This window comes from Erpetoichthys calabaricus, chromosome 13 (genome assembly GCF_900747795.2).
Source record: "Erpetoichthys calabaricus chromosome 13, fErpCal1.3, whole genome shotgun sequence".
Taxonomy (NCBI): domain Eukaryota; kingdom Metazoa; phylum Chordata; class Cladistia; order Polypteriformes; family Polypteridae; genus Erpetoichthys; species Erpetoichthys calabaricus.
In genome coordinates, this window is record NC_041406.2 from 27631437 (window position 1) to 27658900 (window position 27464).

The 27464-nt window shown below is 37.3% G+C and overlaps 1 protein-coding gene across 1 annotated transcript in view; it reads left to right on the top strand.

The window, feature by feature from the left end:
- LOC114664066 (collagen alpha-3(IX) chain-like) overlaps positions 1-27464 on the top strand; it is a 164941-nt gene that overhangs the window by 9785 nt on the left and 127692 nt on the right. The window contains exon 2 of the mRNA XM_051936132.1: positions 25953-26020. Within this exon, the coding sequence (XP_051792092.1) occupies positions 25953-26020 (68 nt within the window). The remainder of the gene's footprint in view (positions 1-25952; positions 26021-27464) is intronic.

A 27464-nucleotide genomic window follows, 5' to 3' on the forward strand; every position in this document is an offset into this window, starting at 1 on the left:
CTCTCGCAAGATGTAATGAAATGGTTCTGTCTTTAAGCATTAAGTGTTCATTTGCGGAGTTTGAAAAGTCATTCAATAAATTCAAACACTTTAAAATTCAAGACGAAGTGACGGCGAAGTAAAGGCCTGGCAATTCAATAAAGCAATATGCATTAAATAGTTCAGCTCCCCACTGCTAAACTGTGTGGTGACTTTTTTTCATTAATACTTACACATTTTAAAGCCTCAGATAAACTGAAAGATTGTTAATGGTTTTATATTAAATTTTAATAGTGTAATACAATTGTCCAAGACACCAAGATAACAATATCTTTTTTATACTGTGTATTTTGAGAATCTAAAAGTAAACATTTTCAAAAGAACATTTTTCATTTAGATTATTTAGGACCAGCTGGTGGCTGACAATTTCAGTTTTATTAATTTAGGATCTCTCTGTTATTATTGTCTTCACAGGATTGCCAACTCTGACACCCAAAGGAAACAAAGCGTAGGAACAGTTCATTAGACATGCAGTATAAAAAAAGAACATGCACACAAATGACAATATGTCTTTGCCAGTATTTCCATTAAACAAATTGATTTTAAAAACTAAATATAAGAAAAGTTCCTTTTACCCAGCTGAGAGGCTTGGGGATGTGAAGACATGCAACAGTAAAATGAAGGCGAGCCGTATGAAGCCACATATAACCTTTGGTTGCCAAGTGACAGAACATAGCATACTGGGCATGATGATCTGGAAGTTAAAATTTATGGGGGTGGGGGGGGCGTGGGGTTAGATAAATTTAGAAATTAAATAATAAACATTTTAGTTTATTCAGTTTGTACAAAAGGAGTTATACTTTTAAAATAATATACACACACATTAAAACCAATATAATAAGGTTACATTTTTTGTAACGGGTATGCTTCTTTTCTGAAATACAGTATGATTAGGCATGAATTTCAACTTTTCTTTGAAAGCAAAGGTAACAATATATTTCTTGTCTAGCACAAATTCACACAAGTTGTGCCTCAATGGGCACTAACAGGCCCTTTTTTTTAAACAGCCCCCCAGCCTCGACTCTCTAAGAAGATGAGAAAAAACTCTCAACAAAAACCTTGTAGGAAGAAATCTTAAGAAGGGCAATTCAGAGAAAGACCCCCTTCCAGGTAGGACAGACACGCAATGGATGTCAAAAAATGTGGTAAATAAAATACACAAAACAGAACACAAGTGATCCTCTTCACAGAGCTAGATGGCCAGTCTATCACGGCCACCTCAGAAATACAATACAATTAAACAATACTTTATTCTTGCATAGCACTCCTCACCAAGTGCAGGTGCAGAGCACCACGACAACTCCCAAGGCAAAATGCAAGAATAGACTATACAACTCACTAAATAAAAAAAAAAGTTATCACATATTAAAATACAGATTTGTTCAAACAACAAAATTTGTCTATCAGCTAATTTTAGAACCACAGCCAGATTGTAGAAAAGGAGTCAGACAAGCCAGACACAGTCAGAATCCTGGAGACCTCAGGCAACAAGACCGGTATCCGTCAATAAGGGCGCACACATAAAGGCGACCTTCAAAGGGGCGACCTCAATTGGGCGCGGTGAATAAAAGCGCACATAAATAAAAGCGATCTTCAAAAGGGCGACCTCAATTGAGCGCTGAATAAAGGCGCGCGTAAATAAAGGAGTGCTTCAAAAGAGTGACGTCAATTGGGCGCAGCAAATAAAGGCAAACGCAACAAAATTATTACAGAAAATTTATTAGATAAAGGCAATGATTGAACGTATAAAAAGGTGAAAGCAAGAATATTAAAACATCCAATTAATTAATGCATGAACTTCTAACGAACTACTTCTAACGAACTATTTCTAAAGCTCTCTATATTTCGTTGTTTTCAAAATTACAGAAAATTAGATTAAGGCAATGACTGAATGTATAAAAAGGTGAAAGCAAGTTACACTTGAAGCTGTAGATTATGTGCAATGCCACGTAGATATTCGAGATGCGGTCTATTAGCATAATCAAGGACAATTAATTTAATTCGCTCCGAATGTCATCCTTTTGAAGCGCTCCTTTATTTGCGCCCGCATTTATTCGGCGCTCAATTGAGGTCGCCCTTTTGAAGATTGCTTTTATTTATGTGCGCTTTTATTCGCCGCGCCCAATTGAGGTCGCCCTTTTGAAGGTCGCCTTTTTGTGCACGCCCTTATTGAATAGAACCAACAAGACCCCCTCTCCACTATTGGCCATTCTACAGCCGAGTCAGCACTGGGCCAGCCAATCAGATGAAAGGACCCTTCTACTCCAAGGTTCCTGTGCTCCTTTACCTGAGATGACGTTTTCATTGGCAGGCTAAAACAATTATATTGTCTTTCATTCTATAGTCATGTTGTTCTAACTGATGTTGATTATGCGGAAAGGTTAAGCAACATAAAAACATTATAGAGATGCTAGATTTTAATGTAATACTTTAGCTAAAGTTTTTGTGTATATATACACCTTAACAATAGAAATTGTCACCATTAGACAGTGAAGCCATTGGGGGTGAGGGTAGATTTGCCAGTTCACATCCCTTAGTCACATTCTCACTCACAGATTGGTTTCTTCTCCACATGTTTGAGAGGATTTGCTCTTGGGATTTTATTTTCTTTTTTCTTAAACACATGATGTTGCTAGATTTATCCATCCATCCATTATCCAACCCACTATATCCTAACTACAGTGTCACAGGGGTCTGCTGGAGCCAATCCCAGCCAACAGAGGGCGCAAGGCATGGAACAAATCCCGGGCAGGGCGCCAGCCCACCGCAGGGTGCACACACCCACACACCAAGCACACACCAAGCACACACTAGGGACAATTTAGAATCGCCAATGCACCTAACCTGCATGTCTTTGGACTGTGAGAGGAAACCGGAGTACCCGGAGGAAACCCAAGCAGACACGGGGAGAACATACAAACTCCAGGCAGGGAGGACCCAGGAAGCGAAGCAAACCCGGGTCTCCTAACTGCGAGGCAGAAGCACTACCACTGCACCACCGTGCCGCCCACTGCTATATTTATTGAACACTAAACTAATTAAGGGCGAGGATATTTCAGAATGTACCCTACAATGTACTGGTATTCATTAGCGATCAGCATTTTGATTCAGTGTATTGATTTAATTCTTTCAAACTACCTGTTTTAAATGAACTGATTCATTCAATTCATCAACAGGATCCAGGGCCTGCGGCATTACAAAAACCTTTCTGGTTCCTCTCTGAATGAATTACTTGCTTGCTGATAATTTACATTGTACAACACTGTCCTGTTTGAAAGCATAAAGCATGACAACATAGTTTAAATCTATAGTTAAAATAAGGAGACACAAATTAAATGAATGAGAATTGTGGGCTTTCTTCTTCAGGTAATGATTCAGTTCACAAATCAAATGAATGAGAATCATGTGCCTTGTTCTCGGGTAATCATTCAGTTCATAAGTCAAATCAACAAAAATCTTGTGCCATGTTCTCAATTAATGATTCAGTCAAACTCGAAAAATCAGTGCATGACACATTCCTAGTGTAGTCAGTGCGCCAGTAAAAAGTGTGCGTTTAAGTTGAAATTATATACGTTATTTTTTTAAGATTTACTTTCACATGACTAATCTGTTGAATGTGTTAAAGGACAAATCCAACAACAAATTATACAAAACAAATTATTAATACATTCTAATTATAAATGTGTTGTTACTGTAGTGTACCTGCAAGATGAACAAAAGAATCAGTGATAATTGGGGGAAAAAAATGACATTTTCAGTAAATTTAGATTCTACTTCTATGATGTTCAAAACATCGAGAATAGTATTGTTGGAAAATTAAATTGGCAATTTCAGAAAATGATGTAGATTATTACATTCTGTAGAGCTCCTTGATGACGATAACCTAGCAAAGATACAAAAATTTTGAAAAGTGCTTTCCAAGGTATCTGCTCTGAATGCTGAGACCAATGTGTGCAATAACCTCCGAAAAAAATGTACCTATCTTTTTCAAACAAGTTGCATCATGTTTGTCTTGTTACAAGCTCCAGGCCAATTGTTGTTGGTCGAGTTTGATCCATTACATATCTTTAAAAACATTTTTCCTAATGATAACTGGAGTAGATTTGTTTGAAATCTGCCCTCTTTAGCCATGGGTCCAGGCCTATTGATTTGTAACATTTTTGCACAAGTACTTTTTGAGATAAATAATTTATTTAAATTCTAGCTATGCTGCCTGTCAAAGACAAAGAGAGATAACAGAATGATTAAAATAATATTTGCTATCTCTTGCCCTTGCTCTTTCAGCTACTTTCCTCAGTATTTACACGTGTGTGAATGTTTCTTCATTGGCGCTCCCCCTCTTGAGTGCATTCCTGCTTTTCTGACTCTGTCATTATCTTTAAGGTAACTTTCTCGCATCCTGTTTATTTTTATACTGGCCGACTATGAATGTGACTCTCTGAATGCTTCCCATGCCATTTCTCCTCCTCGTGTATCTCACACCCACACTTTCTCTTTTGTTGCGTCACCAAAACCAAACTGACCAATCAGAATTTAGTGTTTTATTACATAGTAGATACATATACTCATGCATAGAGACACACACATGCACATGCACACATGCTCATTCACTCAAGGAAATTTGTACATGAAAACAGCTGAGAGCTTGTTTGCCCTATCAGAGCACATGCAGGACGATAAAGAGAAAGAGATGAACACAAGCAAACACACACACACAACAACAGATCTGTAATAGTGGATGTGGATGGAGGCATTAAACCACTCTGGCCTAATCTATCCAGCTTGTTTAGTTCATTTGACCCAATATATTTAGTTTCAAATTAAAGGTATTGTTCATTTTCCTCTACATGTATTTGTCTACATAATAAATATCATATAAATTAATGCACTTGATTATATTGCACAGTGCAATGGATTGTACTGTATTGTAAAATCTTCCACTAAGTAATTCCTGAGGGATATGTGAAGTGTAATTTACACTGAAGTACTGCATAAACCATTCCATACTCGATTTTATAAACTAGTAAAGACTAAATTGTAAAATGTTTTCCAACTGTTGTTTGCATATGGCTGGTGTCTGCACTGCCAGTGAAAGTCAATAGGACGATAAAAAGTTTTAACGATTAAATATAATCGGACAAATCCATACCGTTCACAATTTTTTTCAAAAATGAACCCCAAGGGGCAAGAAAAAGGTAATGGTCAGCAATCAGGAATCAAAAAAACAAGGAAATAAATTCTTTCATAGCTCTGCCAAGCATAATCCCTGTATATCTATGGAAATAAAGACATGTTTTTTTGCTACTGCATGAAATGGTATGCATACAAAAAAATTAATGATAGATTAATTAATATGATAGATAAATATGTGATCACTCACTTATTTCTGACACTTGGTAAGTACAGTCGATGGTCCTGCTTCCCATCGGGGGCGTTCTTCTTCCCTTTTAACCCTAGTTGCATTTTTGTATCTTTCACAATTGTAGTCATCCTTCATGTTGTCTGATACTTAGAATCTTCCTATCATTATCACCAATGTTTCCTCACAATGATCAGATTTCCAGGGTTTTGCCGTGGACTCAGAATATGGGTCATCTCAGTAAGCAGATTTGAACTGTGGAAACTGTCAGTGAACAACAATGGACCCCCAAGGTCTGAATTACAACAGCCCTCAGACTGAAGTAATTGGAGAACACCTATGCTCTTATGAGCAGGAACTGTTTCTGAACACCCTGCAACTGGAAAGCATCCTGGTGACATCAGCTGAGGTCTCTCTCTCAGACCCCAGCATCATGCACAGCACCACACCACAATTCATCCCTCCATAGAGCACAGGCTGTTAACTACGCCAAGTGTTTGGTCATGGACTAACATTACCAGATATCTTAGTTGACACATCTGCACTGTGAAAACTGTCATGGCCAGACATGAACGCACAACCTCTGGATTACAACAGCCCTCGGAGCTGTCTCTTACCAGCCTGAGCTAATGGGATAGCTCCTTGCCTCGGCTCGGCAGATACTGCTTCTGAACGCTGCGAGCGGAGTCCTTCTTGGTGACGGCAGCTGAACTCTTTCAGCCCCCACCATTTTCTGCTCAACACAACCTCTACACCCAGCTGTATCACCTGCTGTGTGGACTTTCTATGTTTGTGTCTTTCTCTAGGGACTTTCTTTACCTTTCACAGACAGTTTTATTGGGAACTCCAAATTTCTACCAAAGTAGTATGTGCTCTTCATAAATGACTTGAGGTCCATTAATGTGATTTGGAGGTGGAAGTGCAATTTAGAATTTGCATGTTTTACACAAATTTGTTTCCTTTTTCCTGTTGTTACATTGATTGATGAATCTAAATGATCCCATTGTGAATTTGTTGTGTGCCTCAGAGCATTAAAATGGAAGTCCCAACAAGGGTTGCATTATTGCTTTCAAGAATCTTGTTCCTATGTAATGTTAAAATGGGTTCAGAAAATGATGGATGATGTGAACACAAAACCAAAATCACTTAGGTCTAATAAATAAGATTAGAATTTTCCTGAGCCCCCGGCTCGGAGGAGCAAGAAACTGTTCCAATAGATCACATTTTACTTCAGTTTAATTCAATGTTCATTTTTATGATTAAATGCTACTAGAAGCTGTAATATTTGCATTGTATATTAGAGATGTGTTTGGAGAAGAAAGTAATATTCTGTTTTTTCAATCATGATAGTGTGAACAGAGTTGGCAGTGAATTAAGGAAGATAAAATATGTAGTGCTTCTTCAGATGGATGCCATACAGGAACCATTTTTGGTTCCCAAAGGACCCATCCCAATGAAGGATCCAGAAAGAAACTTTATTGATTTAGATCTGTAACAGGCTCCATATAGTTATAACCATGATGGTAACATATTTGTGAAATACCAATGGGTCATAATTCTAAAGGGCTCTTGCGGCATACAATACAACAGGTTAAGTGCAGGTTTTCTTAATCTGTTAGTGTCCTGCTTAGTAGCCTACCATACATTAAAGGTTTATGGTTTTTTCTTACATATTAGAACATTTTTCAAAGCAAAAAGAACCAACTTCACATGCAAAGAAAACGTCCCTGAGTGAAATGGTACCTTGTCAAGCAAATGTTCAAGAAGTAACCACACAACCCAGTTCAAAACAATAAAGTGCCATTAACCTCCGTAGCGTTAGACCCGAGAGTCACTTAAGCTGTAAAAAAGGTTCTAAAAACATAAGTCCCAAGTGTCATTTGGGCAATGGTATAGACGCATCATGCATAAGACACAGGGATTACTTGGGCTGTAAAAGTGCCAACAGCGTTTGTGCCAAGCATTACTCGGGCATCGGTATAGGAGTGTTTTGCGTAAATGTCAAGCCCGAGCGATACCTGGTGTGACAGATAGGGGGCGCTGTCGTCCCCTTGAACCCTCAGACCACTCGTCAGACACCAGATAAAAGTCCAAATATTAATTTCACTATAATAATAAAGTGCACAAAGCACCCTCCACTCCACAATACTCATAAACAAACAATAATCCAATACACAATCAATTCCACTCCACCCAGCAGCTCAGTCACCCTTCCTCCCTACTCGGCTCACTGCTGGGATTTCCCACAGTCCTTTTAAAGTACTTGACCCGGAAGTGCTTCTGATCCCCCAGTCCACGTGATTTCCCAGCTCTTCCAGATCAGATGAAAACTCTTTCTTTTCTTCAACCCGGAAGTACTTTATTTCTTCCGTCCTCGTGACTGGGAGTACTTCCGGGTTATACTGAAAATATAAATCGTTGAGCCTCTCTGCAGTGTCCCCTGGAGGCCCTCATGGTATCCAGCAGGGCTGTGATGTAAAACTCCACTGTCCATGATGCCCTGCTGGAACTCGGGGCACCTCCATGTTGCAAGAAGGGCTCCACCTGGCGGCGTGGGGGTATTGGCCGGGATGAACTGCCGGCCATATACCACACTGGCCAACGGTGTAGACATGTCTTCTCCTAGCCTCATAATGGCGTCTCGTAAGAAACACCTCTCATCAGCAGTGATGACAAAGTGAATCTGTCTTCAGGAAGTGAAACTGAAACAGTCAGTGAAACCAAAAGGGATTCTGGGAATCTGAAAATGACACTTATGTCACTTGCACATGTACAGTGTGCTGTTCACATTATTATTATCATCATTAGTCATTATCATTATTATTATTTCTATCATTATTATACTTTCTACAATTCTGACTTTGTACTTTTAGTGTTTTGCACGTTTTACGGTAGAAAAATGAGATTTAATAAAAATGTCATTTTTCAAGCCAACAAATTCAATGAAATGTTTTTTTAAGAAAAAATGTAAATTTAATGATTTATTTTTTTATGAGTATGCTTAGTGTAAAATTTACACCATTGTGCTGATAATGTCACTTGGTGAGTAACGGCTCCTCAAAATGGCAGTGCCTGCCATAACCAAGATGGCGTCAATAAAGACACAAAAATACTTCAATTAATTTAAATAAAATTCAAGTGAGAAAAATGGTAAGAAAATCAAAATCTGCATTTTCTAAAAGCTAATATCAGTCCTAAAAAGCTCTCTAAAACACAATAGGAAAGCAGAAAAATATTAAATTGTAAGAATATTATAATACATTAACAATGCTTTTACATTTTTTTAATTAACTAAATTATCCAAAGACCTGTCTGCATTTTGCTTTTTTATGTGTTATATTCAGGCAATATTAATACATACTGTAGATTAGTGAATGTTTTAACAGTTTACTACTCTACTAAAGAAAACTGTATTCATTTTGCAGCCTGAATGGCTGTATATCTTTGATTTAGAGAGAACAGGTATGGCTGACTTTTTATTTTAGCTAACATTTTATGACAACCAAACCGGTGCTGCATGAGTCACTTTTAATGAAACCACAGAGGAATAATTTCAGTGCATTCCAAGTGCACCCAGGGATCTGCCAGTTGGAAACAATAAATGATTATTATTTCTATTCAGACCTTAGTGTTGAAAAGTGGAGACAATTGGAAGAATTTAACAGGTGTATGATAAATTGACTTTTCCATTGGTTAACAAGGAGGCTGGCAATTAAGTGCACAGCTTGTGAAGTGTTGGGCATTCTGACGTCACAGCCCAAAAATAGAGCTACCTCAGTGGAGTGAGCCATGCAGATCATGGAACAAAGCATATTGTCTTTAAAATGGCAAAAGTAATCCCCTAGAATGCTAAAGCTCTAATAAATCAAAAGGACGAATTCAGCTCAGACATGGTGCAATTAGGTAGACATATGATGAGAGAGGAAGGTGAAGCAGTGCAAATGAATAACTCTCGGGGTTATAGGCAGTCTCTCAGTCTGTAATGTCTGCAGTGTGAGATAACACTGTCTGCTTGAGGCTGTAAAAAATTATATATGTATGGCTAGAGGCGTGAACACAGAGATAGCACTCTCAACAAAAAAAAATGAATCTGAGATTTCTGAAGACATTAAATAGAAGGTTATAGTAGTTCACTTTAATATCTCCTATTAAAGATTTTACTTGCAAAAGATTTGTAATATAAACTCCTAGTGTTGAATTTGGGCTGCCATCAGTCTGAGGGTAACAGCCCTGACTTGATTTGTTTAGAAGGATCGGTACATCAGAATCAGAATCATATTTATTGGTCAAGTATGTACGCATACAAGGAATTAGACTCCCGTTTTGGTGACTCTCCAAGTATAAGTTACATAATCGACATACACACAACTGTTAATCACACACCTGAGATAAAAAACAAGACAGAGAATATAAATATATACAGTATATGCATACAAAAAATGCAGATTGCAACTCAGTACAAGAAATGCTGAAATAAACACTGAAAAACAAATATTAACAATATGTAAACAGTATTGCAAGACCCAGGTTGGCCTCGGGGGTGCGGTGCCCAACCTGATTAAGCTGAATTAACCACTGTTCTTATAACTGCTTGCTTGGGGCATATGTTAGTCTATAATAACTGTGGCCTGTGGTTGTGGCCTGGACTCTAGAATATTACAGGTTCGAACGCAACGCACAGTATCAGTGTTTCTGTTAGGTGGGCAGACTGGCACCAATGATATTTTTGGTAGACCTGACTATTTATTTTCGCCTGTTTTTGTCATGTTTAGTTACTGATTTAATCCACATGTTTATGGATGAGCTGAGAACAGACTCCGTGACTGCTGTGTAGAACTGAATCACCAGATCCTGTGGAGGATTGGACTTCCTCAGCTGGTGCAGGAAGTACATTTGCTGTTGTGCCTTTTTAATAATCAACCCTACTTTGGTCTTCTATTTCAAGTCATGGGAGATTATGGATCCCAGAAACGTGAAAGTTTTCACAACTGTCACAGCAGTATTAAGTATGGAAAGGGGAGATAATATCATAGGACCTCTCCTAAAGTCCATTGTGATCTCCTATATGCAGACTCGTCACCATTCCTGATGAGCCTAACGATGGTTATGTCATCCACATAGTTGATAAGATGGTGTCCTTACAGGTGCAGTCATTAGTGTAAATGGAGAAGAGTAGTGGGGAGAGCACACCTCCCTAGGGGTTGCCCATGTTAATAAATGAAATAGTCAGAACTATGTGTGCATCAATAATGAACATGTATGAGTAGTAGATAGGCACATCTGTCCATTTTCCGACTGAACATGTCTATGACAAATTTTAGAGGAACCAAAGCCAATCCAGCCAGCATCACACACACCCACAGATATGAATAAGGTGCCAGTTAAGAGTCGTCAGTTAACCTGGCCAATTTGACTTTGGATAAGAGAGATATAAAAAATATACCTGGATATACAAGAGACAGAGAGAACATGTAAACTTAATACAGACAAGGAGGTATCTGGACATTGAACTGTGGACCCATGAAGCAACTGTGCTAACAACTTCACCCACAGAACTCCAATGCACTAAGGTAGTTACTCCTAGTTTTTCTGTACAGAGTTTTGGTGTTCATTTGCTCTTTAGAAAGTTGACTTGTCAGTCCTCCATCTATGATAACCCCTCGTTAATTCAGTTTGATGTTGTGAGAGACTAAATTTATATTATTGTCATCTTGCACAAAGCCGGAACCAACTGTAGGCGGAGCGGAACCACTCATGCCATATCAGTATAGAATCTCCACTGTATCTAAGGCAGCTCACCAGAAACAACCAATCATACACAGGGAGATCACTGACTGGGCTGGCAACCCAAACTCAGGATCTTGAATTTTGTTCTTTACTGCCAACATGAAATACATAATTAAAAGGCATTCACTGCCCTTTCAAGGACCAATGGGTTTGCAGAACATTTCTAATGAACTCATAGAACTTACAAAACACTGAAAATATATACAGTAACTGTCTACCAGTCGTTGACATTGACTGCGAGAGTTTTCCCCACTCCTCCATGCAGAACTCTTTCAATTGTGAGATGTTTGTCTTGTGTATTCAGCCCATTTCAAATCCCCCAACATCATCTCAATGGGGCTCAGATCCAGGCTTTGACTTGGCCATTTCAGAACTCTCCATTTCTTTCTTTTGAGCCAGTCCGCGTAGTAGTGAAACAGGACAAACTTTAAAAATCAATAAACAAACAGGTATTGCTAGCTAAATGGAGGCAAAGTGCGCTCCAAAATGTGGTGACAAGTAGACCAACTCAAACAGAGGGTGGCGCGTGAGTGATGAAGGCCCCGTCTAGCTCCCCACGCCTGACATCACATTTCCCCCTCCCCTCAGCACGCAGTCTCTGACTCGGATTAGTGTGAATAAATTGCTCCTGCAAGCGAACTATGATACTTTTGTTAGTTTTTCCAATATTAATGAAATGAAATGAAATGAGGGCAAAATCAGAATTTTCAAAAAAAGTCAGAACTTTGAGTTTACTACAATCAATTTCCATTTATTTATTTGAATTGACAACATTCTTCTTCTTCTTTTGGCTGGTCCTGTTAGAGGTTGCCATGGCAGATCATCTTTTTCCTAAATAAAATGTTTTAGATAAAAAAGAATTAATAGAATCAAAATATCTACAAATACCATTTAAAGCCTGTTTGGTGTTTCCTACCATTGTAATTTACTGTCACTTAACTTTTGCCTCAGAGGAAAGAGCTAACATTTATTTCACTTGGGATTTCTCTATTTGAGAAAAAATCTTCCAAATTGAAACAGTCAAAAACTGTCTGAATCTAAAAAATACCTACAGGTGTTTCTTTGGAAGATTATATTTTTTTTAAATTCTCAACTGTTTCTAAGCAATAAAAAAAATCAAAATCAACTGGTAAGAAGACTGAACGTGGCCACTTGGTCCATTTCTCCCTTCTACAAAGTAAACATTTATACCGTGTTTACTTCTCAGGTGAGCACCAACATTGGTTTTGGGAGTTTATAAATTTGGATCATAGAGTGCAGCTCTTGAGACAATTAACATGATCATAGTTTATAAAAAGTTTTGTGAGCCCTGGGCCAAAGTGTTTTCTGTGTGACAATAACAATAATATATTTTGTTGCATAATATGTTATGTGTAAAATAATAATAATCAGTCATTATTAAATTGCAAGTTATTTAATTTACTCTAAATAAATGAAGACTTATATTACTGAGTGATTTCAATTAGTATGACAAATTCTCAGTTTTAAAGTAACACTGCAAGAATAGAAAGACATAAAGACAAAGTATAATTGATTAAGAACTGCAGTTTGGATTTATTTTTAAGAACCTGCACTTGATATTAATGCTGCAGCATTCATTGTTTGCACAGGCTGGCAGCTCTCTGGAAATAATAACCTTTGCCAGGCTGCAGCAGTCTTCTTTGAATTACAGACTGGTATCTCCTTGAGAAACAACAGGCTGCCATACAGTTTGATGCTGCATCCCCAGGGAAAGACTCTGATGACTAACCTATTAGTCACTGCTTGAGCTCTCCCACCTAAGAGCGCTGTGATGTAGGCCCCGTGAATTCTCTGATGACAGATGTATTTCTCATTATTAGGGTGAAAAGGTAGGCAGCACACTGATATCACCAGCTGCAATCAAAACGAAAATGCAATGTATGTAGACATATGAGAAAACAGAAGAAAAACAATTTATATTTTACTTTAGTAATAATAACAAGGCTGTGGCAAAGTCTTTTGGAAATTAGCCCTATTAACTAATTAGGCCCTAGCCTAAAGTCACTTGATTGTTTATCTCTTTTGTGAGTTGGTTTGGATAAAAGCATCTGCTAAGCAAATAAATGTAAATGTAAATGTAATATGAGACCGGCATGAAGGTAAATTTCATTTCATTTGATGCCTGGGCCTTTGTAATACACCTATTCCATATACGTTTTTAATGTGAATTCTTATTTGAAAAGGAACACAGATTCAGCCTAAGTGGGCTTATTCAATTTCAATTCAATTCAATTTATTTTGCTCTTTTCTAAGTGTAGGCTCAACTATACAAATATAATACAAATAAAATGGAATTTAGATTCATAAAAACACAAATCAGATTAAACACACAGTTAAACAGAAAATCCAGTTTGGTTAATATGACCATCGTGACTATATACAGTCATGGCTTAAAGTTTGAACATGACACAAGTATTGGTTTTCACAAAGTTTGCTGCATTAGTGTTTTTAGATCTTTTTGTCAGATGTTTCTATGGTATATTGGAGTATAATTACAAGCATTTCATAAGTTTCAAAGGCTTGTATTGACAATTACATTACATTTATTTGCAGTGTTGACCCTTCTTTCTTTTTCAATACCTATGCAATTTGCCCTGGCATGCTGTCAATCAACAAATCCTGACAGATGGCAGCCCGTTCTTACATAATCAATGCTTGGAGTTTGTCAGAATTTGTGGCTTTTTGTTTGTCCACCCAGCTCTTGAGGATTGAGCACAAGTTCTCAATGGGATTAAGGTCTGGGGAGTTTCCTGGCCATGGACCAGATATTTCAATATTTTGTTCCCCGAGCCACTTAGTTATCACTTTTGCCTTATGGCCTAGTGCTCCATCATGCTGGAAAAGGCATTGTTCGTCACCAAACTGTTCTCGGATGGTTGGGAGAAGTTGATCTCTGGCAGATGTTGATTGACTGCACGCCAGGGCGAATTGCATAAACTTAATGTAATTGTCAATAAAAGCCTTTGAAAGTTATGAAATACAGTACTTGTAATTATACTTCAGTATACTGAAATTTCAGTATATAGAAATTTCTGACAAAAAGACCTAAAAACAATGAAGCAGCAAACTTTGTGAAAACCAATACTTGTGTCGTTCTCAAAACTTTTGGCCACGACTATACAATCATTCTCAGTTTTAAGATGACATAGCAGAAAAATAATGACCACGAATGAGTGAACCATTGGAGGTGAGAGGTACACTGTCAGTTGTAAAAAGAAAAAGTCCCAGACAAAGTCTGACACAGTCACAGTTCTGATGACCTCGGTCAACTGTCTGCTTGAGCCCTGCTGGACATTCCACGTATAATTTTATAATATGAAGATTAAACACCTACATCCTTGGATTCCCAAACTCCTGGTATCCCTGGTGTCTGTATTTTGATGGACAGAAGGGAGTATGAACTTACAGTTTTGATTCTATTTATTGCACTTCATTTAGGGTAATTTGTTCTTTTTCCTATTGAACTAAAATGCCACATTTCACACATTTATGATCTTTCTTGTAACAGAGTAAAACACATACAGCATGTAACCAGTCAGGAACAATTCACATATGTAGCCCTCTTACCAATGCTCCTATTCAAAAATAGAACTTAGTTACTCTTCTCTCCTGTTTCATTGGGTTAGGGTTAAAAAAAAAAAGCCCTGGATTACATAAAAATGTAAGTATTTAAAAAAAAAAAAAAATAGCACCCACATTCTCGTGCATATAAAAGAATACAATGTACCCCAACTTCACATCCACCTTCTCATGTAACATGAAACTTCATCAATAAACAAAAACATACACGTTTATTATTCGTTATTCATCAGGCATTCCATCCTTAAATCTAGACCAATAAAATAAACATGCGCTATTCCTTGTAGCACTTTAAATTCCATTGCCCAGATGTGAATATTCAAGATCTGTTTAAGAAGCTCTTCTTTTTTGACTCTAACAGAGCAGGCCAACCACCACTTCTTCGTCAAGGTTCGCAACAACAATGCCAAATCCCAAATCCGTCTTCAAATTGGCTAACATGTTCAAAACTTCCATGTCTTGCTGATGTCCCACATCTGTCATCTCTTTCCTTACTCATTTATTATTCTCGTTCTTTTTCATTTATCCTGTGCTGAGAAGAAAACAAAAGTAATAAGCAACACACCTGTAAACACCGACAAATTCCCCTGGTCCATGTCCCCTCAACTCTTTTATTATACAATGTTCATGATTATCATTTGTTTTTACATCATTGTGTTGCATCATCGTCATGTCATTAGTTGACTTGTCAGGGGTGAGTTCAAATGGGTTGTGACCTCAACATAAAGTTCAGAAAAAGTTTAAACAAGTCTAACCAAGTTTCCAGATACATTCCTAAAAGACTCATCACATTTACTTTACTAACAAAGAAACATTATATACAGTATACATGTTAAATAATGACTAAACAAAATAGCATTCAAAACATGATTGATCTAATGCTAAAAAACATCATTAATAACAGAATATACACAAAAATATGCATTTTGTGGGTGGTTCTGCAAGAGGTGGTGCCATCTGCCAATTACAGGAACTGCCTTCTGCCCTATAAATCCAGAGAGACTTCCACAGTTCCTGGCAGTTCATTGTGAATTTGCTCTGGAGTTGGTAAGTTATCTGTATTTCGCTCTGCTGGTATCCTTTGTATATTTTGGAATTTTGATCTTCTTGCTGCTTATTTGACCACTCCATTTGGATTCTGTACTGGGACTTTGTTTGACTTGGACGGCCTTCTTGTTGCAGGCAATTCTATTTTGCCTTTGTTCTCCATGGAGCTTCATTGTGATTGGAATACTATTTGTGAAGAATAAATCTTTTATTTTATAAAGACTTGGTGCTTGCCCTTAGTGCTATCTGGGGTTTGACTGTGATATCACCCTCTAGTGAGAGTTATTTGAAGTGTTTGGGACTACGTGCTTTGGAACTCTTTAGTGCTAATTCACAACAGGTTGGTTTAATGGTCTGACCTTATGATAACTGTTAGGATTTATTTATAACATGTTATGCTTTTTAGCATTATGTAATGATGCCATCATCAGCTCCACCATTTTGACTTTTGGTTGCTATGAAGCTGCAAGTCACTAAAGACATGATTTACATACACATCACGTCATGACAGTCATCTTATTTAAGGAAAAAATGTGGTCAATTATTAAGTGAAAACTTTAACAAAGAAAAAAGCTTTATTTTATAGAAAAGTGAGTTTCTCTTGCATTTTTTGAAGAGGTATTGCTTTCCTTTGTACTTCCAGACCATCCTTTTCTATTGATATGAGAGCTGATATGATTTTTGGAATGATTTTAATATTTTCAACAGCATACTTATTATGCAGGCTGATCACTGACTTCAAACATAAAACCAAAAACACACATTGAAAATCATACAAACTATTGGATCAGAAACCTGTTAATGGTTATGCTATTTTGCCCCTTTCATCCAGGTGTGGTACCACATGCGCTCAGCTAATTTCAACCTAAGAAAAAGTGTTTTCACTAATAAATTAATCTTATGATTTAGAGCCAACCCCATAAAAAGAAAGCATCCTCAATGAGGCTAGCAAGTTAGCAGCATCATTGCTTGAGCCCTGCATGTATCCTTTTTATTTTATTTTTTTATCTTGAGCTTTTTTGTGTTTCATATACAAAAACATGTGTAGGAGAATAATTGTCAACATTATACAAGTTACATGAAAAATTTTTATTACTATAAAATCTCATCATATGATAAATAATGTCCCACATTGGGACATACACACAGTTCAGTTGTATTTTGTACACATTTCTTATGGCTTAAAATGTGCATTTATTTTATATTATTCTATTGTCTAGAAGCATAACAACATCTCTTGACCTTTGAATTTTCTATTGCTGTCTTCTGTATTCTGATTATATTACAAATGTCCCTTAAATAATGATGCACTGTGCTTGCGCCATTTTGAACGTCTAAGCTGAATTCTGTAATATTGTAGCAAAACAAGTTGCCAGTATGCATGTCTCATTTGGACTGAAGCTCTTTTTTCATGTCTGTTTTTACTGTTAACTTTCCTGACAAAGATATGCTTACCCAGTAATTAGAACTAGACTGACGACAAGATGCTGACGATTGTCCAGATGATTACTTTTGTAAGGTGCACCTGTGCAGGATTTTGATGGCTATTACATTTATATAATGGTTGCCAAATTACTGCTATGATTTTTCCTACTCAAATGGCACAGCTTTTGTTCTTGCCCTCACTGCCACAGTTGCCAGTTCTGTTGTTACAATTTTCTATCTATCTATATATGTATATATATATATATAAATATATATATATATAAATATATATATATATATATATAAATATATATATATATATATATATATATATATATATATATATATATATAACATCTACGCATGGAAGTGTGTGTGTCTGTTTGTCCGGCTACAGCATGAAGCTCAAAGAAAGCGACTGTCACCAAAGTGAAACTTGCGAGAGGAAAGAAACTCGCTTAGCCACTAATACACAACTGAGGCGAGCACATCGGCAAAATTAAACCTCAGAGGAGAGAGAAACTCGCTTAGCCACTGAGAGACAAGAGGGGGGGCGAGCAGGTCAACAAACCGAAACCGCAGATGAAAAAGAACCACGGTTTCTAGGAGCCTGGGCTTTTTATAGCGTATTATATTGTGGTATATATTGTAGGAGATATATTGTGGGAGATGGCTGGTCGTTCATCCTGGCCAATACCCCCAGGCCGCTAGATGGAGCCCTCCCTGTAGCATGGAAGTACCCCAAAGACCAGCAGGGAATCCTGGACAATGGAGTTTTTATTCCCGACCCTGCTGGACACCATGGGGCCCACCAGAGAACGCTGCAGGGAGGCTCAAGGATTTACATGTGCCCTATAACCCGAAAGTGCATCTTAATTACCGCGACAGAGGAAACGACGTACTTCCGGGATGAAGAAGGAGAGTTTTCATCCGACCTGGAAGTGCTAAGGAGTCACATGGACAAGGGTTCAGGAGCACTTCTGAGTCATGGACTATAACAGACTGTGGGAAACCCAGATGAGTGAGCTGAGCTGGGAGAAAGGGTGGCTAAGTGTCTGGGAGTAGAGGATTGTGTATTGATTATTGTGAAGTATATGAGTATTGTGGAGTGGAGGGTGCTTTGTGCACAGTATTGTAATAAAAAGTCAAGATATTGGACTTTTACCTGGTGTTTGGCGTGGTACCTGAGGGTTCAAGGGAACGATAGCGCCCCCTACTGTTACAATATATATATATATATATATATATTATATACTAGCAAAATACCCGCGCTTCGCAGCGGAGAAGTAGTGTGTTAAAGAGGTTATGAAAAAGTAAAGGAAACATTTTAAAAATAACGTAACATGATTGTCAATGTAATTGTGTTGTCATTGTTATGAGTGTTGCTGTCATATATATATATATATATATATATACATACATATACACATATATTATATATATATATATTTATATATTATATATATATATATATACACATATATTATATATATATATATATATATATATATATATATATATACATATATTATATATATATGTTATGAGTGTTGCTGTCTTTTATATATATAATATGCACACACACACACAAACACATATATATACATATATATATACATATCTACATATACACATATGTACATATACATACGTATATACACATCCACATAAACATATATATACATATACAAATTTACATATCTATATATATATATATAGACATAGATATATACATACATACATTCACATAAATTGCGCGTCCCGTTTTGAATCAATACTGGACGGGATTTATCCCGTATTTTTTTTATCATTTTTTTTTTAAAGCAGCGTCTCATGCAAATCATCCCACACGCATTTCATGAAGATGCCTCCTTTCCTACTTTTGATTGGGTAATACTTGATGTCATCATTAGTTTGATTGGTGTTTTTAACTGTCCAGTGAGGAGGGCGTGTCTTTTAAGTACAGTCTGCAAAGTGTTGGCACTGAGATGTGGCGTCAGTGCCATAGTTGAAGCCCCTAACGTTGCGGTCAGCAAGTCAGCTAACATCCGCCATGTGCCATCTTTCAGTTGCGAGAAGCAGATCATAGAATGGTTGAAACTGTTGCCCCTAACGTTGCGCCACGGCGTGTGGTTCGTTTATACCTCGTGTCTTCTCATTAAACTTTTATCTCGCGAATATGTTATTGCAATCCGCAGCGGGAGCGTTTCTATAAACTTAATTTAAACTTACGTTTTACACCGTGCTTTGTTTCCCTTATGAACATGCTTGTATGCTTAACTCGCTCCGTTCTCAATTGTTTAATTAATTTTTTGCTCTTCGCTGTTTGCGGCTGTTCCTCCATTTGCCCCTACTTCGTTCTTTTATCTCGCGAATATGTTATTGCAATCCTTAACGGGAGCGTTTCAATAAACTGATTGAAAATAGTTTTGCATTTACCTTTTTAGTAAAAGGCAAGCTTTTAAGCCTGAGAAATCACCCCGTAAATGCACACGTTTAATTGCACATGTGTTAATATGTATGGTTACACAGTATTAAAAGACAGTGAACAACGTCAGTTACCTTTGTTCCCGCGTTTGATAAAAGGTGAGCTTTTAAGCCTGAGAAATCACCCCGTAAATGCACACGTTTAATTGCACATGTGTTAATATGTATGCTTACACAGTATTAAAAGACAGTCAAAAATTAACGTCATTTACCTTCGTTCCCGCGTGTGACTCGTGCTGTAAATCTCTTCCTTGTTTTTAGTTCACGTGATTACGTAGGAGGCGTGATGGACAGTGTATGGACAAAAAATATGTTCCAGTTATGACCATTACGCTTTGAATTTCGAAATGAAACCTTCCTAACTTTTGTAAGTAAGCTGTAAGGAATGAGCCTGCCAAATTTCAGCCTTCCACCTACACGGGAAGTTGGAGAATTAGTGATGAGTCAGTCAGTCAGTCAGTGAGTGAGTGAGTCAGTCAGTGAGGGCTTTGCCTTTTATTATTATAGATACACACATATACACAGTATATAGTGAAAATAAACCACCTTGACACAGGAAAAGGTTTGGGGTAGCCACCTGTATAATTAAATAAGGCTGCAAAGTTGAAGAATTGGTAGTACAGTAGTGTACACATTGAGTTCAAAACAGGAACTGAGAACTGAAGGAGGATGTCTGGCTTTTAAGCCACGCCAACAGAAGTGACATTATAAAGGCCAGAACTGGAAGTAGCGTCATCATGGCCCAGGCAGAATTTCTCATGTTTGGTCTGCAGGAATAACAGAGAAAGGTTTTCTGCACCCTGCCACCCACTGTCCTAGCATGGAATTACCTTCTTTAGGTCCTTCTATATATATAAGACTTTGCATTAGGATGTGCCAGAATGTTGTTAAACAGACTTTTTTGTCATGTTTATGGGCCATCCATTTGAATGGGGCCTGCAGCAAATGCCCACCCTGCCCACCTACAGGCTCCAACACTGATTAGTTCACAATTCTGACTTGCTGCTGTTTAATTATCTATCCTGGAAGCTTAAATTTATCACTCCTGTCCATATGTACATCATTAGTATTCTATGGATTATTATTATCCAAGTTAAAATCCCAGATGTCAGAGAGGTAAAAACCTTTGTATGTTTTTATTGCTCATATAGTCCTTGTCAGAACTCTGGCAAACATTACTTGCAGCCCATCATTTCTTCGATCCACCAAGTAGGTCTACACCGAACTCTCATGGTGCCTTGCCCTTCTGTGGATGCCACTGCAATGAGCTCCTTCCCCAGATGTTACCTGCCATCCAACCCCATCTCTTACAAACTTTCAAACCACAACTCATAAGGTTGCCACAGTTTTAAGGGTTCCTTGTCCATCTCAAGATGATGCTGTGCTTAAGCATGCCACCTTCTCACACCTTGGGTCCATCTCACTCTGCTGATGATGAAATGGCCATGCCATAGAAACTTTACTCAATGCTCAGTCCAGCTCTCTGGTAAGTCACCAGCTCGACTGACGCTGCACTTTCCGTTGTTATACCCCATCTATGACCAGAAATCATTTTTGCCTGACTTCCAGCTAAACACAAATACCATCTTCTCTACTGGTAACCCATTTTTCTTATATCCACTGGCTCTTGTAACAGCTGGTGCCTGCTGATTACCACGCATCCTACCCAAACATCTGTCTTACCACATCACATCTTTGGGATAAAAATGAAAAGGGCACAGCAAGGAAAGACACAACAAAAAATGGGTGAATGTGCAATGTCCATGTTGATAATGAAGAAGCAACAAATCAACCCAGGTCCCCTGAGTTACAAGATGGCAACCTGTAAGCAGTGTACAACTGAGCCACTTCCACAGGGGAACAAGTACATTTACTTAAATTAATTAAATGGTAAATTGAAAACAGAAGGCATAACATCTCTGAGGAGTGAAGTTAGCCAGAAGGGATTACGTCTGTATAGTCTTCTGTATTTCACTGGTAAGCCTCTTGCATATTCTCTGACGTGATATAAAGTATGGGTTTTTGTTACACACAATATATTCTATTGTGATAAATTACACAACTCATAAGAAGAAGTGAAAACAACAAAATACATTTATATGATTTCTGTAGGTACATTAGATGCAAGAACACCAACAAGTAATATTTTGCAGAGTCTCTGCTGTGTGTTAAGTGCTTCTCTAGAGAGAGACATCTTATTGCATCACAGGATTAGGATATGAACACCGACAATGAAAGAAGTGAAGGCTTGGAAGCGGTTCTTGCCTGGGGGTGCAATGCGAGGGGCTTTTTCAGTGAGATACCTACGGGATGATTGAGGTGTTAGGTAAAATTGATTAAGGCTCTTAACTCTCTCCTAGAAGCAGAGAGTGTATTTGAGACTGCCTTACATTTGCATCAGAGATCAGCTTTGGGAAACAAACACACATACATTTTACATAAATTAGAAAATGAGACCCAAAAATTACTATAAAATGATTAATAACAGACACATGCTGTCGCTTTAAGGTACTACATAAAAGTCAAACTGGAAATACAAGACGATATAAGTGTAACCCCCTTGTACGTCCTTTCCTTCTTAAGTGTGTAAGGCCCGGAGTTCTTTAGTTTGGTGTCGTCGTCACACAATAGTTAAATTTACTTTCAACCATTTAGCTCATTTGGCTCGTAACAAATCACACCTTTCACTCAGTTTGAAGAACAGAAAATGATCTCTTTACTTGAAACCAAGAAACAGACAGACAACCAAACATTTGCATATTATAACTATGTAGAGTATGAAAAAAAAAAAACATAAGAATGATAAGCTGTTTACAAAACTATACGCCGTCCTTTCAACACTACTGGTGAGCTCACCGTTAGTACCTATACCCTTTTAGAGCAATTAGTCACTCCAATGGGGGCCCCAAACGTAGCTTGGGTGCGTAGTGGCCAACAAACAAAACTGTACTGGCCCCTTCATTTGAGCTTTAGCTCAAGCCACATAAATCAAACAAGTAATAAAAAAACACACACACAGACCTTGGGTGGATGAACTCTTACTCCTTGTGTCCATCCTTTGGCCTTTCGTCTCACCCCTGGAAAAATTCACCAGCGGGTTGCACTCGTGTCCTACCGACTTTCACCTCGTTTATTTCCTGCACACTCTGTTCACCCCTGCTGGACACATTTTATCCGATAGTGCCTGTTTGGGAATGGCGTTCACTTTTGTCCCACTAAATCGTTTAACAACTTCGGTTTTCTACTCCTCTCTCTCTCACGCTCTCTGCGCACCAGCATTTTGCCGTATGTTTCTTTTTTTTTCTTTTTCGTTTCTGTTTTAATATATTATAGATTTATCATCCTCGTCAGCGTTATGCTGCCACTTCTCTTCTACTAGTTAGGCATTTTGCTAAAGCTGTCTCCTTAAAGCTGTGTCTCACTTCAGCGTTCCCCTTAAGTCCTTCCTCTCCTAATGGTGTTCAACTTTACTCCATGTGTGTCCCCTCTTTTACTTCTGTGTTCCTCCAGTCCTCCCTTTTTCCTCCAATCCCATCTCTGTATCTACCTGACACAGCCTGAGGATGGACCAATGACAGAAAACTAACAAGTGTTAAGCTAGGCTTTATGTCCCAGCTCTGTTTTGGGTTACAATTCGCAACCACACTTATTTTAATTATGACATTAACTTTATTAACAAAACACATTCTGCAAAATATTTCCTGGTTAAATAAATTTCATATTTGCTTTTATTTTACCTTGCATACACACACACACACATAAATTTTGACTAGATAACAGGATGCTTAAAGTAATCTTCTCCCTACTAGTAATTTTTAAATAGACACTAGTCACACTCTAATTTAAACAAGTGGTCCTAATTTAAAAAGGTCCAGCTCCAGTGTCTTTTTGCCATATGGTATCTGTGAGGACTCAGTTGGCACAAAAGACAAAAATAAAGGTGTCTATAAAATGCAAGGCATGCCATTGAATCTACTAATTGTTTTGCTAAGATAGAAAAATATACTGTGGATTCAGCAAGTATTCAGACCCCTTTACTTTTCTTACATTTTGCTTTGTTTCAGCCTTGTGCTAATACCATTTGAATTAATTTTTTCCCCAACATTAAGCACCACACGATGCCCCAGAATAACAAAGTGAAAACAGGACTTTTTTTAAAAATATTTGCAAATTTGTTAAATATAAAAATCACTAGAGGAAAAAAGGATCAAGAGAAGAGATATTGTCAGGAGACATACAAAGACAGGAGATCAAAAGTACAAGCACCAAAACTGTGAGATGAATTTTAGAGATCAAAGTCAAAAGGAGAGGCAAAATTTGCTACCAAAGTACAAAGAAAGGATCAAAGGTTGTTATCCACAATCTCAGATAGAGATCTGACTTTAAAGATGACCTTTTATCCCATTGTCTCAATGACGTCATGGGCCACATGCCTCTGGGTCGGTACCAAGCAAAACCAAAAACAAATGACGGTGAGCAGCGGTAAACAAAATAACAACAGACAAAAAAATAAACAAATAAATAAAAATAAACAAATCTTGCAAAAGCCAGCATAATAAATGGAATCCTTATATTCCAATACGTAATTAGGGAAAGAAAAATGCAAGTAAATACTGTATGAAAAAGCCAGAATAAGTTATATATGGAACACCTGTGTTACGTGTATATACTTAATATAGCAGCACTACGTGGTGAATCCTTTCATACTCCAAAACTAACAAAAAGAAAAGAAAAATCAAAACCTAAACAAGGGTTAAGTACACATTACGTTAAATTTTAAATATTGTAGAGCCTGCAAGGGATCATTTAAACACCCCTAAATCTGTGGATTCACTGTGTCAGTTCACTTAATTTCCTCTGTGTGAGGCCAAATAAAATACTATTACAATTTGGAAAAATCAGGAACCAAACACAAACACACACAAAAAAACACCTTGCTAAAAACACAAGCCACACACAACAAATAGAGTAAATCACTAGAAAGCTGCATAGTAAACAAACGTCACAAAGACAGCATTTGGCTAATTAAAAAGATCAGAAAAGGGAACAACTTACCGGTGTCTCTGAGCACCCGTGATGTCACATCATGCCAATTACTGATTTGTGTTTATTACACCATATTGAAATAGCTGAACTACATATTGACACAGTAATCAACAGTTCTCCCTCACAGATCCAGACACCTAGGATACATTCTTAGCCCGATCACTGTTTGTGTGGAATTAATAAATTCTCTCCCTGTTCATTAGATCAGCTATACATTATTAATCCCATGGAGATTCAAAATTAAAATTTCTCTTTTGTTTTTCTTTTGTTAAGGGGGGTTTTCTTTTGTTAGGCTGATTGGAATTGTAAATTAGTGAAGATAATTGCATATGGGAGCACGTGTGAAGTGTGCTTTGTGGCTTATCATCCAGAACTGGTTCCTGCATTTTGCCTGAGGCAAATCCGATAGACTCTGCCAGTGGTGTAATTACAAGCAGTTGAACTGCTGCCCATTGGGCTTGGGGGTCCATAGTGACTGCAAGGTGGTTGATTCGCAAGACTTAATTATTGACATGCTTGCCTACTTGACATCAGAATTAAAATGTTAATGGTGTTTATCATAAGGCTTAATTATGACTTTTGACCTTTTATTTGGCTTATATACTTGGACATACCTCATTGCTGATACTCCTTTTTTAATTGGATTTAATTTCATTTCACATGAGAGTGGAGTAAATTATTTCTTTTGCATTGGTGCCCATCAAGTTCTAGTTAAGGTCTATACTGCTCTACAGTTTCCCTGGTTTGGAATAATTAGGTTTAAAAATGGATGAAGACATTATTTAATATAATACTAATGGGAGATTTCAGCAATTGACAGCCTTTTTGACGGGTATCATTAATTTTATCTGACTGTTCTGACAAGTTCTGCTTATAACTACAGTATTTCAGAGTATGGAGCTCTAAACAGTTTTACATTAGTGTTTATTTTAATGCAAAATGAAACTACTTACTCATTATTAAATGTCAAAGTAAAAATCTGTTTATTTTTTAAATTTATTGTAAAAAGTTGTCTTTGAAAATGGATACCCAAGGAAAGCATGTCAACTATATAAAGGAATAATTTTCTAATTATAATAATTTGCCTGTCTATCCTTTACCCTTTATATTTGACTTAAGTGAAGACATAAGTTAATAATATTTTTTAATTATTTCTTATTAGAAAAAAACTTTGGCAGCTATCAAGTTCCATCATTCTTCTCTCAGCCTTGTGGACTCTTGGTTTATCTCGTAAGTAGCTCTATTATCATCTCATTTTATTCTCAAACCCACTTAATACAATTCAGAGTCACATGTGGTCCGTTGCCCTATCCTGGCACCACTGGGCACAAGGAAACAGCCAAGGGCACATACACACACATGTTCACAGGAATCAATTTGGAATTGCCAATTAACCTAACCTAACCTAACCTCATTTAGGATGCTGGTGACACACACACAGGGAGATTATGCAAAATCCGTATGGAAATTGTTCAGGCACAGGACTCGAACCTGGGATGTTGGATCTGTGAGAAGCCAGCAATAACCAAACTAATTATAAAAAATTAAAATAAACTCAAATAAATATTAAGAAAAATCTATAAATTATCAGCAAATGACAATCATTCTCTGCTGAATCATAAGACTAAATTATTGCTAGGATTTCTGTTAACATATCACACATTTTAAAGTCACTTAGAATCATTCTTAACATAAATTAATAATACATGTTCGGAAAGCAACTCTGGCCCAGGAGGAACATGATGACTCCAACTTTTCATTTCTTCCAGTTCCTTAATTAGAATACAGCATTTTTGCGGTCAATGGTGCATGTCGTTTAATTGCATAGTTTGATCCATTTTTCATTCTGCAGTGACTAAAATTCCTCCAGTCAGGACTTTATAGTTGTTGGCAAATTTGGCATCTTGCAGTTATTTATATCTCCCCACAGAACAATAAACTCATTTTAGTCATGCCCACCGTGTTAGAGGAGTACTCGCCAAGTCTGATTTACTGTTAACTTTTTAAGGGAGGACGTGGTGTCACTCACTACTTCTACATTCTACAAAATTGCTCATTTGAGTCCTGTCACATGCATATGCTTTCTTTTTCTGAAAAGGACTTCACAAGTACTCTGCTCTTCTAAAGGTTTGTTCTCTGATTTTTTTCAAAATAATTGAGTAGTGTAAATGCTGACAACTGGTTGTTAATTTCCATTCTAAAATATTTACACCTCATTGTTAACTTTCTGCTTGTTGGTTCAGGTAAAACAAACCTGTAATACAGCAGATTAACACGGCATGCTGGCACAGTGGTTACTGCTGAACCAAGTCACCCCATCTTTGTGTAGGTACTCCACATGGGAGCAGTTGTTTTTAAATAATGGAATTGGGGATAATGCATAGTCGGAGAAAGCAAGCTAAACTCATAACTCATTAGAATTTACATTCTAGACACAATTTGTTAAGACAAAAAAATTATAGTTAAAGATGAAAGACAGAGTAATCCATGTAATTGGGCCAAAACAAAAAACATAAATCAGGAACAGAAAAGATTTCAAAACTGAAGAGCCTTTCAAATGAACAAACCAACAGATAGCTTAGTCTTTTTAGTGAATCCAAACTTGGAAAACCAGGGACACAATGCTGAATTTTATAGCCCTTGACTTGTGATGTCATGCTGTCAGTGACCCCTG